This window comes from Sphaerodactylus townsendi, linkage group LG04 (assembly GCF_021028975.2).
Source record: "Sphaerodactylus townsendi isolate TG3544 linkage group LG04, MPM_Stown_v2.3, whole genome shotgun sequence".
Lineage (NCBI taxonomy): Eukaryota > Metazoa > Chordata > Lepidosauria > Squamata > Sphaerodactylidae > Sphaerodactylus > Sphaerodactylus townsendi.
The window spans coordinates 81905173-81919553 of record NC_059428.1 but is presented as its reverse complement, the minus strand read 5'-3'; the positions used below and the strand labels follow the sequence as shown (position 1 = coordinate 81919553).

The 14381-nt window shown below is 43.2% G+C and overlaps 1 protein-coding gene across 1 annotated transcript in view; it reads left to right on the top strand.

Annotated features, from left to right (window-relative positions):
* Positions 1 to 13735, top strand: part of PHEX (phosphate regulating endopeptidase homolog X-linked) — a 125212-nt gene extending 111477 nt beyond the window's left edge. The window contains exons 17-22 of the mRNA XM_048494927.1: positions 74 to 141; positions 1698 to 1828; positions 2605 to 2670; positions 2785 to 2889; positions 8648 to 8724; positions 11701 to 13735. Of these exons, the coding sequence (XP_048350884.1) occupies positions 74 to 141; positions 1698 to 1828; positions 2605 to 2670; positions 2785 to 2889; positions 8648 to 8724; positions 11701 to 11803 (550 nt within the window). The 3' untranslated portion in view covers positions 11804 to 13735. The remainder of the gene's footprint in view (positions 1 to 73; positions 142 to 1697; positions 1829 to 2604; positions 2671 to 2784; positions 2890 to 8647; positions 8725 to 11700) is intronic.
* Positions 13736 to 14381: the final 646 nt, after the last annotated feature.

Here is a 14381-nt window from a genome sequence, read left to right as displayed (position 1 = left end):
TGTCTCTTCTGTCTGCTCTGAAGTTTATGAGAGTGTGCATATTTTGAAGGAAAGTGTGTCCTTTATGTTACAGGTCTTTAAGCTATGGTGCCATTGGAGTAATTGTTGGGCATGAGTTGACACATGGATTTGATAATAATGGTGAGTAACTGCCTAGGTGGATTCTTCTTCTTTATGGATATTCCTTATTATTTCTGTTATGGATAAAGAAAATATTACCTTAATATTAAGAAAATATTAAGAAAATATTAGGCCTTAATCCTTTTTAAGATAGATTTAGATAAGGGGTCGATGTTTTGTTCCTAATACTGGTTTGAAACATTGGCATAATTACAGTTTTGTTTGTTCATAATGTTTACAAGGTACATTATTCTGAAATACAAAAAAATGCTGTAATAAAATTTGATGAATATGTTTTATAGTGAAGTCAATTGAGATTCCATTCTTTTATTATGGTTTAATACTTTCTCTGTAAGCAATAGTAAGTATGGTAAGATCTGTACGTCATATGGATTGTGGATTGTTCAGTGAATTAAAGATTAAATCATAGGACAGAGTTATTCTAATTCATAATATATCCTGTTTGCAAACATTAAATCAAGCAAACTAACAACTAGTTTCCATCTATATGGTAATGTATTACTGAATTGGTGGTGTTGACTCTGATGGTGATAGAGCACCTGTGAAGTTTAAACTATCATAATGTCACAAACAGATTGGAAAACTGATCTCTGTCTTTAGCTCTTATCCTAAGGCAGGGAAGGATAACTTAAAGGTCCAGATGTGGGATGGTTAGAAGAAGCAGGAGACTTAGAAAAAAGAAAGCAGGGGCTTGAAGAATAATGTCAATGGAAACGAGAGCCTAACAACAGATAGTCGAGGGGGTTGCTGGACTACAAATGTTCCCCAGGAACATTTTGGGTATGGGAACTGGCACACTGCTATCATACAAGCATGCTGATATCAATTCTGGTGGGAACTGGAAATGACACCATGGTACGCTCCAGAATTTGCAAAAATTCTATGGTTTTTGCCAGAAGTGTCATAAGTGCACTGGAGTGATGTCGGCACATGTCCCCATTCCACGCCCTCATTTCCTTCTGATGACCAGGAGGCCTCTCACTATAGCAGTGGCAACTATTTCACTATAGAAGTGGCAACCCTAACAATGGAAAGAGGGTGTTGTCTAGAGGGGAAGATAACACAACAGAGGATACCCTCTTGAGAGGAAGACCGACAGGGAGTGAAGGAGAAGATACACACATTGTCAATATGTCACATATTTCAAAAGAATGCAAAGTTCTACTTCATGAAACTACCCTGCAGAAGCATCTGTTGGTCCTGAATATTGGTTCACTATTCGTTAACAAAGATGAGGTTTTCTACTTGCTTCTACAGCTTTCAAGAGAAAGGACAAAAATGTACTACCCCTTTTGCTCATTATGGTGGCTACAGCTTTCAAGACAAACAAATGGTCTCTAAGGAGTGTGGTCCTGTGTATCTTACTGAATTATGATATTGCTATGTCTATAATCAAGGGCGGGTTTTTAAAAATCTTCTGGGTGATGTAATTCATAAATATAAGTAGAAACTCATATACTGTTTTAAGATACATGGCTGTTTTTATTTGATCAATTTTCACATTTTGTATTAAAATTACCAAATGTTAAAATGACTATTTCTTTTAAAATATACAGGGCGTAAATATGACAAGAATGGAAATTTGGATCCTTGGTGGTCTTCAGAATCAGAAGAAAAATTTAAAGAGAGATCAAAGTGCATGATCAATCAGTACAACAGCTATTACTGGAAGAATGCTGGCTTAAACGTATGTTTTTCAAAAATTCTGCCTGAATCTTGCACTGATCTTTTCCAGTATCATGGAAGTAGTTGCAAGCAGTGGTGTACCGTCCATAAGGACATGGGGCAACCCTTGCCAGGAGATCGCACCAGCATTGTCCAACTGCACTGGCAGCTCCTGGGGCCCGACTGGTGTGGAGGCTGGGCCCGGTGTGGCCGGGAGCCCCCCTGCAAAGGAGGTGCTCTGGGGTCCTGCCCTCCCTGCTGATAGGGAGGGCAGAAGCTGGCCTGCCCCTGCGGTGTCCACCTGAGCCGCCTGCGCCATAAATGGGGCGCAGGGGGGCATGGAAGGGCAGGGAGCGCTTGACCAGGTGCTGCCCCCAGGTGCCATTTTCCCCCAATACACCTCTGGTTGCAAGCAGCAGGGTCGGGTTGTCAACCATCAGCTAGCATCTGGTGGGAGATTGAAGAGCAGGAAATGGGGGGCATTGTTACATTGAGGTATGATATCATTTCTGAGCTGATCCCAGAAGTGGCAGCATGCCGCTCTAGGATTCAGCAGAACCATAGAGAGTCTTGACATCATTTCAAGATTCCGCTCAGAAATAACTTCATGTCATTGCTATGATAGCAGTTTTCCCCCTTCACCTCCCCTGCTCTGGGCTGCTGGGCTCTGAACAGCACAGGAGATGGAGGGGCTGCTGTTTTTCTAAAGTTGGACTTTTGACAACCCTTAGCAAGGAACAGTTATGAAGCAGAAGGTAGGAAAATCACTTATGTTTATTTCTATTTTAAATCATTCAGATCAAAGGGAAGAGAACACTGGCAGAAAACATCGCAGATAATGGAGGTTTGCGAGAGGCTTTCAGGGTAGGCAAGTCTATTGCTTTTTAGCTTACCAAAAATTTTAAAGCACCATGTTGCAGTAACAAAGGCTGATGAAATTTACACCTACTTAGATGCACCAATTATACCTTTCATTAGGCATATAGAAAGTGGATTGAAGAAAAGAGGCAAGGAGCAGAGGAGTCCCTATTACCTGGCATTGATTTCACCCACAATCAACTCTTCTTTCTGAGTTATGCTCATGTGAGTAGTAAAATATGGCTTTTCAGAATGGATGTGCATATTTAGCTGTTCACTGTGCAGTGAATCGACAATTCTGCTTAATTGCAAGGTAACCACACCCAACATCAATTTATTCTGAATTAACCTTTCCAACACTTTGGGTATCTTTTGTTTTGTCTCTCTTATTTTAATATTTCTCATGTACTCTTTCCACTGAAAATTATATTTTCAATTTCCATCTATAGCAGAAATCTGAGTCATAGCTGACTATCACATGCCACTGTGATGGACAGTAGAAAATTCTGCCCTCTTTTCTTCCCCATTAAGGTCAGACCAATCAGATTTAAAACACTGAATGGAATATTTGAGGGGGAAAAGAGAGAAGTTGTTGGGTTCTGGAGAAACAGGGGGAAGGAAATGTTTGGGGTATATCTTGTCCATGCCCCAGGGGCAATACAATACTATCAACCACATGTTTGCATAACAAGTTCCACCTGATTGTTCTTACTGATTGTTTCCCCACCCTGGGACATGGACAATATACACCCCAAACATTTCCTTCTCTCTGGACACAGTGTGTAACAGACTCCCCTCTGTGATACACCTCTGAAGATGCTAGCCACAGATGCAGGCGAAACGTTAGGAACAAGATCCACCAGACCACGGTCACATTGCCCGGAAAAGCCACCAGACTCCCTGATAGTAGTTTAGTTTGAGTCCAATAGCACCTTATAGCCCCATCCCCAGGGAGAGGGGCAAATCTGCCTCTGGGAGCAACACAGGGTTGGACCAGCGGATTTGTCCTTCTCAGGGTAATTCCGCCTGGCAAGCTTTTATAAGCCAGAGGACAGGTAGTAGGTCTAACAGCAGCCAAGGCCCTGTCAACAGCGGCTTCAGAGAGCAGGGAGAACTGGGCCAAACTTGGGCCCGAAGACGGCAAGGGAGCCTCCAGTTCGCTAATTGTAGATAATGTAGCGGGAAGGTCCTGGCGAAGCGACGTGACTTTGTCTGCAAAAAAGCTCATAAATGCCTCACAGCTAACAGCCAATCGGTGATTTGTAGACCCTTCCGATAAGGAGGTCAAAGACCAAATTATGCAAAATAATTGTGCCGGGCGAGAGCTAGCAGACGCAAGAGAGGAGGAGAAGAAAGCCCTCTTCGCCTCCTTCGTTGCCATCTCATAGGCCTTCATAAACATCCTATAAGATGTTCGTGCAGCGCCGTCGCAAGATTTCCGCCACACTCGCTCTAGTCGTCTAAGCACCCGTTTCATCTGGCGCAGCTCCTCGGTATACCAAGGAGCCTGCCGAACACGGGGGCGAAGAGGACGCCGGGGGGCAACAGTCTCGATGGCATCGGAGAGCCGGGAATTCCAGTCCTCCACCTGCTCATCAAGTGTGCCGGCGGGTTCAGGGTCCCGCAGAGCATTCAGGAAACCAATTGGATCCATAAGTCTCCGCGGGCGGGCATAAATCAGCCCCTCACCTAGACGGGGTTGGCGCGGCAGGTCCATCTGAACCTTCAGGGCATAATGGTCAGACCATGGAACTCTATCTGTAGAGGATACGACCATATCAACCCCCAACCCGAAGACCAGATCCAGTGTGGGACCGGCCTCATGAGTGGGGCCAGAACTTACCAAGGAGAGGCCCAGTGCTGCCATGGATGACACCAGGTCTGCGGCTGCTGTACATGAGGCGGCGTCAACATGGACTGATTGAACATGGTACTGATTGAAGTCCCCCAGAACAATAAGTCTGAGGAACCGCAATGCCCAGTCTGCCACCACCTCCAGCAGCCGCAGCAGGCCGTCCCCTGGTGTGCTAGGCGACCGGTACACCAGAAGGACCGCCATCCTCTCCGCGGCCAACCACTCCAGGCTGACACATTCTATGCCGGTGATCTCTGGGACGGGGGCAGCCCTGAAGGGAATGGAATCACGGATGAACATCGCCACACCTCCCCCCCGGCCCTGTGTTCGTGGCCAGTGGAGACACGCGAAACAGGGTGGCACGACTTCGCCTAAGGCGACGGTTTCACCGACATGCACCCAGGTTTCGGTGATACAAGCCAGGTCCATCCGCTGGGCTTTGAGATAGTCTCGGAGCACAGCAGTTTTGTTATTGATAGACCTGGCGTTGATCAACACCAGTGACGAAGCAGAGTAACCCTGGACCCCGCCACCGTCGTCCCTTGGGATAGGTCGGAGGTCAGAAGGCGAACGAGCATAGCCATATCTTGTTCGTCTTCTATCATACGGCCGCCGCCTACTGCTATATCTACCCCGCCCCATCAACACCGGGATCCCCTGCCCCAAAGTAGGTGCCCCCATTGCTCAGCTGTCCTCCCCAAAACCTATAGCCTCACTAACCACTTCCACACTAAGCAGGCCCAACCCTACTACTAGGTACTGATTCTAATCTAGCTACCTTAACCTAATACCCCATCACATACAGGCTGGAAGGCTACGAACAACAGCTGTGCCTAGCCAGTCCTATAATTAAACTAATCCCCACTAATCCAATCAATGATATAGTATACAATCATGAAACTAAATATCATAGACAAAAACCCAGCTATCAGCTAGATGGATCTCACTGATCAGCTGATATTTACTAGTGGGCCGAAAGAGAGTGGTGACTGGCAGACAGTAACTGCTGCCACTAGATCAGGGGTAGGGAACCTGTGGCTCGAGAGCCACATGCGGCTCTTCTGCCCTTGCACTGCGGCTCCACGAACCGTGCCACCGGCCCCATTCTTGCCCACCCTGCAGGCAGCAGGGCGGGCGCACCAATTGCCCATGGCCGGCTGGGCCGTGCCGCGGGCTTCCCCTCTCGCCCGCCTTGTTTGAGTGGGGCGGGCGCTTTCCTGGCGGCCAGCGAGGCCGAGCTGCTGGCCCCATCCTTGCGGACGCATCCATGTGCTTCTCAGAATGAGCGGAGTAAAAGGTAAAAAACCCCAATATATACAGTGTTATCTTTATTTTAAATTTCAAAAATTATTTGCGTCTCCAAGTGTTTCTTTTCCTGTGGAAAACGGGTCCAAATGGCTCTTTGAGTGTTAAAGGTTCCCTACCCCTGCACTAGATCTATAGGTCTGCAGTAATTGGCACAGGACAGTTCTTATATGGGCAGCAGGACAGTTCTTATATGGGCAGCAGGCATACGGCCCCCACCACCAAGGCCAGCCATTAATCCACGGCCTGCCGAGGCAGCAGGAAGTCCAAAGGTGCCAGCAGTACAATCCCAGACAAGCGGGGCAACACTCAGGGGCCCCCTGCCACTGGGCACCCCGATTGGATCTTGCTCACGTCGCTCCGAGGCCGGAGTTTGTCCCCTGGAATATGGCTCGCACGGCTCTCTCACCACCGGCTCCCCAAATCCAGGCAGAGTGGTACAACCAAGCACCCGGAGATTTCTAGTTCCTAATAGCCCAGTCAATCCGAAGGACAGTCCTCGTCGCTCGCCCCGCAATCGGCCGGTCCCCTGGCTCACTTGTAGCACTCTCCGCAGCTGTTCGCGCACTGCTGACGCGGCCGTAATTAACAAGGCCGCCTTGGGCTGCTGGTGGAACTCCTGTTGTAGCTGCCAGGCCCCACCCCCTGCAGGTGTTCCCAATGGGGTGGGTGGGGAAGGACTCTCACTCCTTCCCAGTGGCAGCAGGCGGCAGCTCACCCGGTGGACTTCCGCTTGGCTGGCAGGCAGGCAGACCAACAGGGAGGATCTGTCCCAGGCAGGGCTGAACCGGCTGGCTGCCTTGGGCTGCTGGTGGAACTCCTGTTGTAGCTGCCAGGCCCCACCCCCTGCAGGTGTTTCCAATGGGGTGGGTGGGGAAGGACTCTCACTCCTTCCCAGTGGCAGCAGGCGGTAGCTAACCCGGTGGACTTCCGCTTGGCTGGCAGGCAGGCAGACCAACAGGGAGGATCTGTCCCAGACAGGGCTGAACAGGCTGGCTGCCTTGGGCTGCTGGTGGAACTCCTGTTGTAGCTGCCAGGCCCCACCCCCTGCAGGTGTTTCCAATGGGGTGGGTGGGGAAGGACTCTCACTCCTTCCCAATGGCAGCAGGCGGCAGCTCACCAGGTGGACTTCTGCTTGGCTGGCAGGCAGGCAGACCAACAGGAGGATCTGTCCCAGGCAGGGCTGAACAGGCAGGGCTGAACAGGCTGGCTGAACAGGCATATCTCTTGAAGCTTATACCCTGAACCTGTTGTTGATTCCTATGACACTTCTAGACTCAATTCTAACTGTACGACTGCAGACCAATACAGCTACTATCTGAAACAATCTCCTTGATAGTAGCAATCTACAGATCAAAGTGAAAAAGAAGGGTTAGTGATTAGTGAAAAGGAAGGGTCCTGATTCAACATTCCAAAGTCTTTCACTTCAAACACTAGTTAAGAGAGACTATATAAAAGTTTTTGACCAAGTAATTGAGTTAAAAATCTCACAAAATAAGATCAGGGTTTATTTAGTATCCTCCCCCCACACCTTTCAAGTCTGGGTTGCTTTCCTTGAATTGTGCACAATTTTTAAAAAAAGCCCACTTGGGCTTCTTGCTTAACTGAGCTGCAGTTATGGGTTGTTCTATACCAGGTTTTGCGGCAGTTTGGTTTCTTACCTGAATTGATTTTTCCTTTCATTGATTACACTGATTAGTGTTGTCATTTGCTACCCTTCCAGTTTTTGTTGAAAGTTTTTCCAGTGTTCCCTGCCTCCCCTAACCAAAGACTCCCTTTGTAATAAAATTAAATTGTATGTTAGGGAGAAGAAAAAAACTGATGCAGCTCAAAGCTGCAGCCCAAACCCAGTGTGGAAAAACCTACTGAGTAAGACAAAATATTATATTTATTATATTATTTTTATATATATATATATATATAAAACTAAGAAAGGATTTTTCAAAATATTTCGTTTTACTCGAGTTATTACACATTTACTGTTTTAACTGCTTATCTCTGGCCATCTGCGTGAATATTCAAAGGCAAACCAGCCCCTCAGTCCACAGACATGCTGCACGAACATTCTAAAGGTGACAGTTAAACACCACCAGCTTCAACAAACAAGCTGCAAAAAAGCATGCTGAACGTCACCCCGAAGTTAGCAGACAGGCTGTGAAAAAGTGCTCCTCCACCCACCCTCACGTTAACAACACCGCTACAGCCAAATACAATCAAAACAGATTACAAACCACACTATCACCTTGGACTATGAGACGTTTGTCGGGTTTTGCATATGGACATCAGATTGATTACTGTGCAGATAAGTTTACTGCTCTCGGCCTCCGATCACCCTGTGCTTGGTGTCGTGCTCTGAAGTGTCGGGATGAGTCCCCAGGAATGTGCTGCAGTGGTGATACAGTCCAGCTCCCTGCCCTTCAACCCTACCCTGAACCTTTTCACAGCCTTCTCACTCATCCTCATCCAATGGCAGAACACTTCCTTTCTGCATCCCGAAAATACAACGGCTGCTTCCACATGACGTCTTTTGGAGCCCACCAGGTGAAAGAGAGCAATAACACATTGCATTAGAAAAAGACAACTACAGGAAGCTGCTGCAAAATATGCGAAAACAAACCCATTAGTCCACAGACAGGCTGAGGAAATATGCTGCACGTCACCCCAAAGTTCACAAACAGGCTGTAAAGAAGTATGTTGAATGTCACCCCAAAATTCATAGAGAGCTTGTGATGAAGTATGCGTAGCGAAGCACGGGTGCCCTGCTAGTATATATATATGTGCAAGGTTGAGGAAGTGTTCCATTTATTTGTTTGTTTGTTTTAGGTGAGATGTCATTCTTTCAGACCAGAAGCTGCCAGAGAGCAAATCTATACTGGAGCTCACAGCCCTCCTCAGTTCAGGTATTTTAATTGTGATTTTTTTCCACTTGCAGAAAAGCAAGCATCTGGAAATATCCCATAAACCACTTATGGTAAACAGTGCACATGCTTTAACCTTCCTCTGAAACTGCTCATTCTAAAACATTTTGAGTAATGACAGTTACTCTATCTATAAATAGATTTCTCAACCATACACAGTTCCTAGGTTCAAACAAAATATGTTTATTAATTAAAATATTGGTTTGCTTTATTTTCAGTCTGGCTTTACAGATGCTTCCAAGCTAATATAAATACAATAAAGAATTAAAATTAAACTACCTGCAATAAAATATTATATTGTACACAGAATAAATTCCAGAGATCATAGCAGGAGTTGATATTAAAATAGTAAAACAGCAATAAAATAGCCATGATAACAATATAGCAAAAATGACCTTAAATGACCAACCAGTTGTTATTGTAAATTGGTCTTCACTGATAAATTGTTCAGACTGTGCAATCTGCATATAAATTTCTATATATGTACAGCAAGAATTGTGGATGAACATTTTTAGCTGAAGGAGCTGGGATCCAAACAGCCACATCAGACATGCCCAGAGGCTAGAGAACACATGGCCTACTCAAGTCTTTTGTACATTTTTTACTTTGAATAGTCATGCCATAATTTGCTTTTGAAAGTCCCCTGAGTTTCAAAGCTGGTTGCTGTGTAATATGGAGGAAAGGGTACTGTTTGAAAAACCCAAGCCCCAAATCACCTCCTCCCACTCCAAGCATGTGAAACTAGCTATAGAAGCTAGATGGAGAATTTACCCCACTACACTCTGTTTTTCCCTTTATATTCAAAACCTAGTGCTAATTTCTTGGATGAGCTTTTTGTATTATGTAGTATTCATACATACGATCAGAATATAGCCATGAGTGTATACTTACAAATGTATTTATTATACATCTTGTTATTTAACGCTCAGCTTCAGAAAGATTATGGGCAACTATAAACACCTGGAAGTGCTGACAAAGTGGGCTCAGCATCCTGTGAAATGCTACCATTGACCGGCACAAGTGTTCTCCAGTTCCCATTTTGCAAGCTGGACGCTATTAAAATGAGGGCTGTATGATCAGTATATAGCAAACCTTGGCTTGGTCTTGTGGGTCTACTATGGACAGTCCCACTCCATTAGGATGCTATTTCTTTTAGGATTGATTCTCTGGGTGATAGCATAGCTTGTTAGTTGTACATTCTGTATCACTTTGCATTTGGTTTCACTTTGATTATTTGTTCACTTCAGTTTGACTGTGTTGATGCACTATAGTCAAATTTGTACTACATTTCCTTTTGGTTCATGGTCTATGATTTTATATACAGGAAATTCTTATGTAGCCACTGGGAGACCTTGAGCTTGTCATTCTCTTTCAGTCTAGCTAGCCTAACTTGCAAAATTGTGTGAGAAAAAAGTGAGTGACCATGGATGCTAACTTGAGCTCTTTGGATTAAGAGCAGAACAAAATAATAACAACTTAAAGCCCTCTGGATCTTCACTTTTATATATAAGTCACACTGGTGTCCCAACAAAGTGACTGTATCACCTGACGACACAATTTCTTTCACCATGAAGATGATAGGAATCCCCTTTCACCTTGCTTATCTGTACTCAAAGGCTGAATTTCCCAAATGTCCACCTCCTGCAGAAGGAGGGAGACATGAGATTGAAAAGGTTACAGTACCTTGGTGGATTAGAAAATACAGATTTCAGTGATATATGCTTTCTTCAAAGGAAGAGTCTAGGAGTGAAGCTGAACAATTTGATTATAGTAGAAGCTAGTTTTAAAAGGTGAAATCAAACAAGATGGTGAAGAAATGGAAAGGTAGCTTACCAAAGGTGTTAAGTGAGTTGCTCTTTCTAGAAACAAAACACAGTAAATATGAATGTAAAATACAGGATCACAAATAACGTGATCGTAACAGCAATCCAGGAAAATTATCAGGATAAAATTATAGGTGCCACTATCAAGATTTCTGTTAAACATGCAACTGTAGGCAATGATCAAACAAGATATTATAATGCAGAAAAGCCAGGATGAAAAATAATAGAGGATTATAATGTCATTATACAAATTAATGGTGTAACTTCATCAAGAATATGTGTGCTGAATTGTTTTGGGATTTTGCAAGTGTCTGTCACAACTGAGTTATAAAAGATTCATATGTAAACAAGTTGCTTAAGTCACTGTTTAGCCATTGCTTACATGTTCGTGAGCTCGTACATCTGAAGTTATAAAGTTAACTCTGTTTCTTTGTTTGAGCAGACACAACACCAGAGAGGAGACACGAGGTAGACAACAATCATGTGAGACAACAGAGAGGTAGCAAGATATAACCAAACATACAGTAATGTAGATGTATAACAGGAAAGAAAGGATTTATTTTATCTCCATGTAGCCCTTCCTTATAGTTAGTAAACTCATTTATAAAAAGCAACTGAGAATCTCTCTTCTACTCTGCTAATAAATATATATATATACCCAACAAATAGTCATCCATCTCCAGAATGAAATTGCTGATCTGAAATCAGTTCAGACAAGGAGTAACTAGCATAATTAAGAGAATTCATAAAGAGCAGAAAGGGGGGTTGACAAGATTAGTGTTGTTTACTTTAGAAAGCAGATTAATAAAAAGGGGACTAGAATATATATAATTGTGAATGCTGCTGAGAAGACACCCTCGAGCTGCTCTGCATCATCAAAGTGTTATAGCCTGTGTAGTTTCTGTGGCTTTAATTCTTTTACCAAAGGCAAATGCTTGCATAACCTGTGCCTGCTGGATAAAGAGCAGGGGACACAATTTCAGTAGTTTGCACTCCCAGGAAAAAAGTTATTTACAGTCCTGCTTATATTGTTTTCCTCTCCTCTTTACAACAGCTCTATGAATTACTTGGCAGGAACAAACAAAATCTGCATCACTTAATTCATGTTACCTTTTTGTCTTATTTTTCTCTCCAGAGTTATCGGTGCCATGAGTAACTTTGAAGAGTTCCGAATAGCTTTTAGCTGCCCAGGAAATACTACAATGAATCGTGGTGCTGACTCCTGTCGGCTCTGGTAGTACCTCGCAGGAATCCTGCGCTGAAATCACTCACTCCTTTCAGCCATGCCAAACTGTTGAAGAGCTCCTGCTACTTCAGAGCACTGTTGCAGTCTATGGACTAGTTTTGCTTTTAACATACCTTGTGAGCTGGGTGGGTAACCAACCTGCCCAATGTAATAGTTGGCTTATTTAAGATTTTTAAAATATAGGACATAGAAAAATGAAAGCCTTATTGAAGAAACATATAAAGATGGGGCTTCTTATGGATTGTTTCAATAATACATTCTAATCCAAGACATACACCCTGATTATTGTGTATGATTGCTTGGAAGTAAATCCTGCTGCATTCAGTGAGTCTTACTCACAGGTAAAGGATATAGAGTTTTAGGTTAACAAGACTTAAATGGCACACTACTGCTTTTCAGAAGAAAAAAAGAAAAGAAACTTGGGTGCCTACAGTGATAATCTGAAAGGAAATGATGGCACATCCACATTAAGAACATACATGTTTGTGTTTACATAGTACATCTTGACCTGCTGTTGCAGTCTTCTACACAAAGTCTATATATGATTTGAAGCTTTTCTCCCTACTTTTCCTTAAATCCAAAAGCAGTTTGGGGGGATACTGAGTAGGAATAGGAAGAATAACAGTATGTAGTGAGATGGCTTCTCCTTTTTCACAAGCATCCTTTTTGTTTAGAATTCTACCTCCCCACCTACATCTACCTGCTTCTCCCTCCATGCATCCTACCTATTTTAGACTTTAATCATACAGGTTCTTTTTCTTTCTTTCTTCTATGAATGTGTATGGAAACAGGTACATTTGTGCACACACTATATTTATTGCTTCAGTAGTAATTTGGAGACAAAACCTCTGCCAGGATATTAAAAAAACACTTCATCATTTTCTTTACTGTTATTTTTCACATAGCTTTAGCTTGCCCCTTAATTTGACCAAACCCTAGCTAGTATGTACCTACTGGAGCTGAGAACAAATCAAAACTAAACTGGTTTATTCAGCGGTAGGAATTGCTATAACAAGAACACTGGTTAAATCTTTCACATGTGTACATCTTGGAATTTGAGCCATCATTTGTTTGCAGCCTTTTGATGTGATCCTAATTAAATAAAATAGCTGTGAAATATATAATTTGGATTCAGAAAAGGTAACCTTACTCATTAGGGATGCCAGCTTTCAGGTGGGGATCTTCCAGAATTACAGCTTTTCTTTAGACTACAGAAATCAGTTCCCTTGGATAAAATGGATGCTGGGGGGGGGGGGTCTGTTTGGTGTTGTACCCCCCTGAGGTTTCTGATCCCCCCAGCTCCACCCCAAAATCTCCAGTAATTTCCCAACCTGGAGCTGACAACTGTACCCACCAGTGGCCAGGGGGGATCTGGCAACTTTATTCCTGATGCTGGCAAAGGCCTGGGCTTTTGCTATGGTATTATAGGCCTTTTTTACATTTACTTTTAGCAAAGTGGTGCCACTGTCCTACAATTTCTCTCAAACTGATCTGTGTATGTCCTAGCACACACATTCTGTGCTAAAAGTATAAATACACTCTGAGGCAGATACAAGACCTTAGAAAGGTTCATGATGTTGCTTCCATACACAAATATCAGATTGGACATCATAGTCAGAATCATTTGCATATCTGGACTAACATAAATGAGGAGCCAAATCACCATGAAGTCACTTTGGAAGTATCACTCCTTGGGACAAAGTTATGTGTAAAAGTAATCTTTGCTGGAATTTTATTTTCCCTACAATTTTTCTGTTGTGTAAGTTGCAGAACTGTTTCAAGAATAATGTTTCAGTAGAAAAACAAATGTTTTCAGAATATTGCATACATTTTTGTACATTTATATGGGAAAGTATTAAATGCTAATTTGTTTGAATACAGGAATTTTGTAAATTATATCCTATAATAAAAGCTTTTCAGAGCATCTGGACCATTTATTGCAGAGTCATTCTCAACATTTGCTATTATTTTCATCAATAAGAATAAAATGAAGTGCATATGATGTTTCCATGTAGGGCATATCTGTTTGGCTAGTGAGGGGCAAGATGTAGGGCATCTTGAAACATGGTTATTGCCAATTTACCAAATACACAGTATATATTCTCAGTTGCCAGATAATACATGTCACACAACCATTGATTATTTTATTACAATCAACAGAAAAAACATTGCACTTATCTATGTAACAATAGTTCATTGGGTTACCGTGAAATGGATCAGTGAGGATCATAGTAGCTAAAGCATAGACAATTTTCAAGCTGATGTAAATGAAAGAAGGGACTTCTATCAACAACAACAAGCTGGTTCTCTATCAAAACACATTCAGGAATAAAGTGCAAGAATGGACGCCTGCATAGAGACTGCTAAGATGCCCTCTTCTGCTAACCTAGCTTGTGAATATGATGTGATCAGTGGTTAACAACCAGTTCTGGTAGTGGGATTCAAATAATTTAACAACTGGTTGTTTACGAGCACCATTTTAACAACTGGTTCTGCCAAAGTGGTGCGAACCTGCTGAATCCCACCACTTTTCTGGACTATTTAGTCTTCTTGTTCTCAGTGATGGCAAT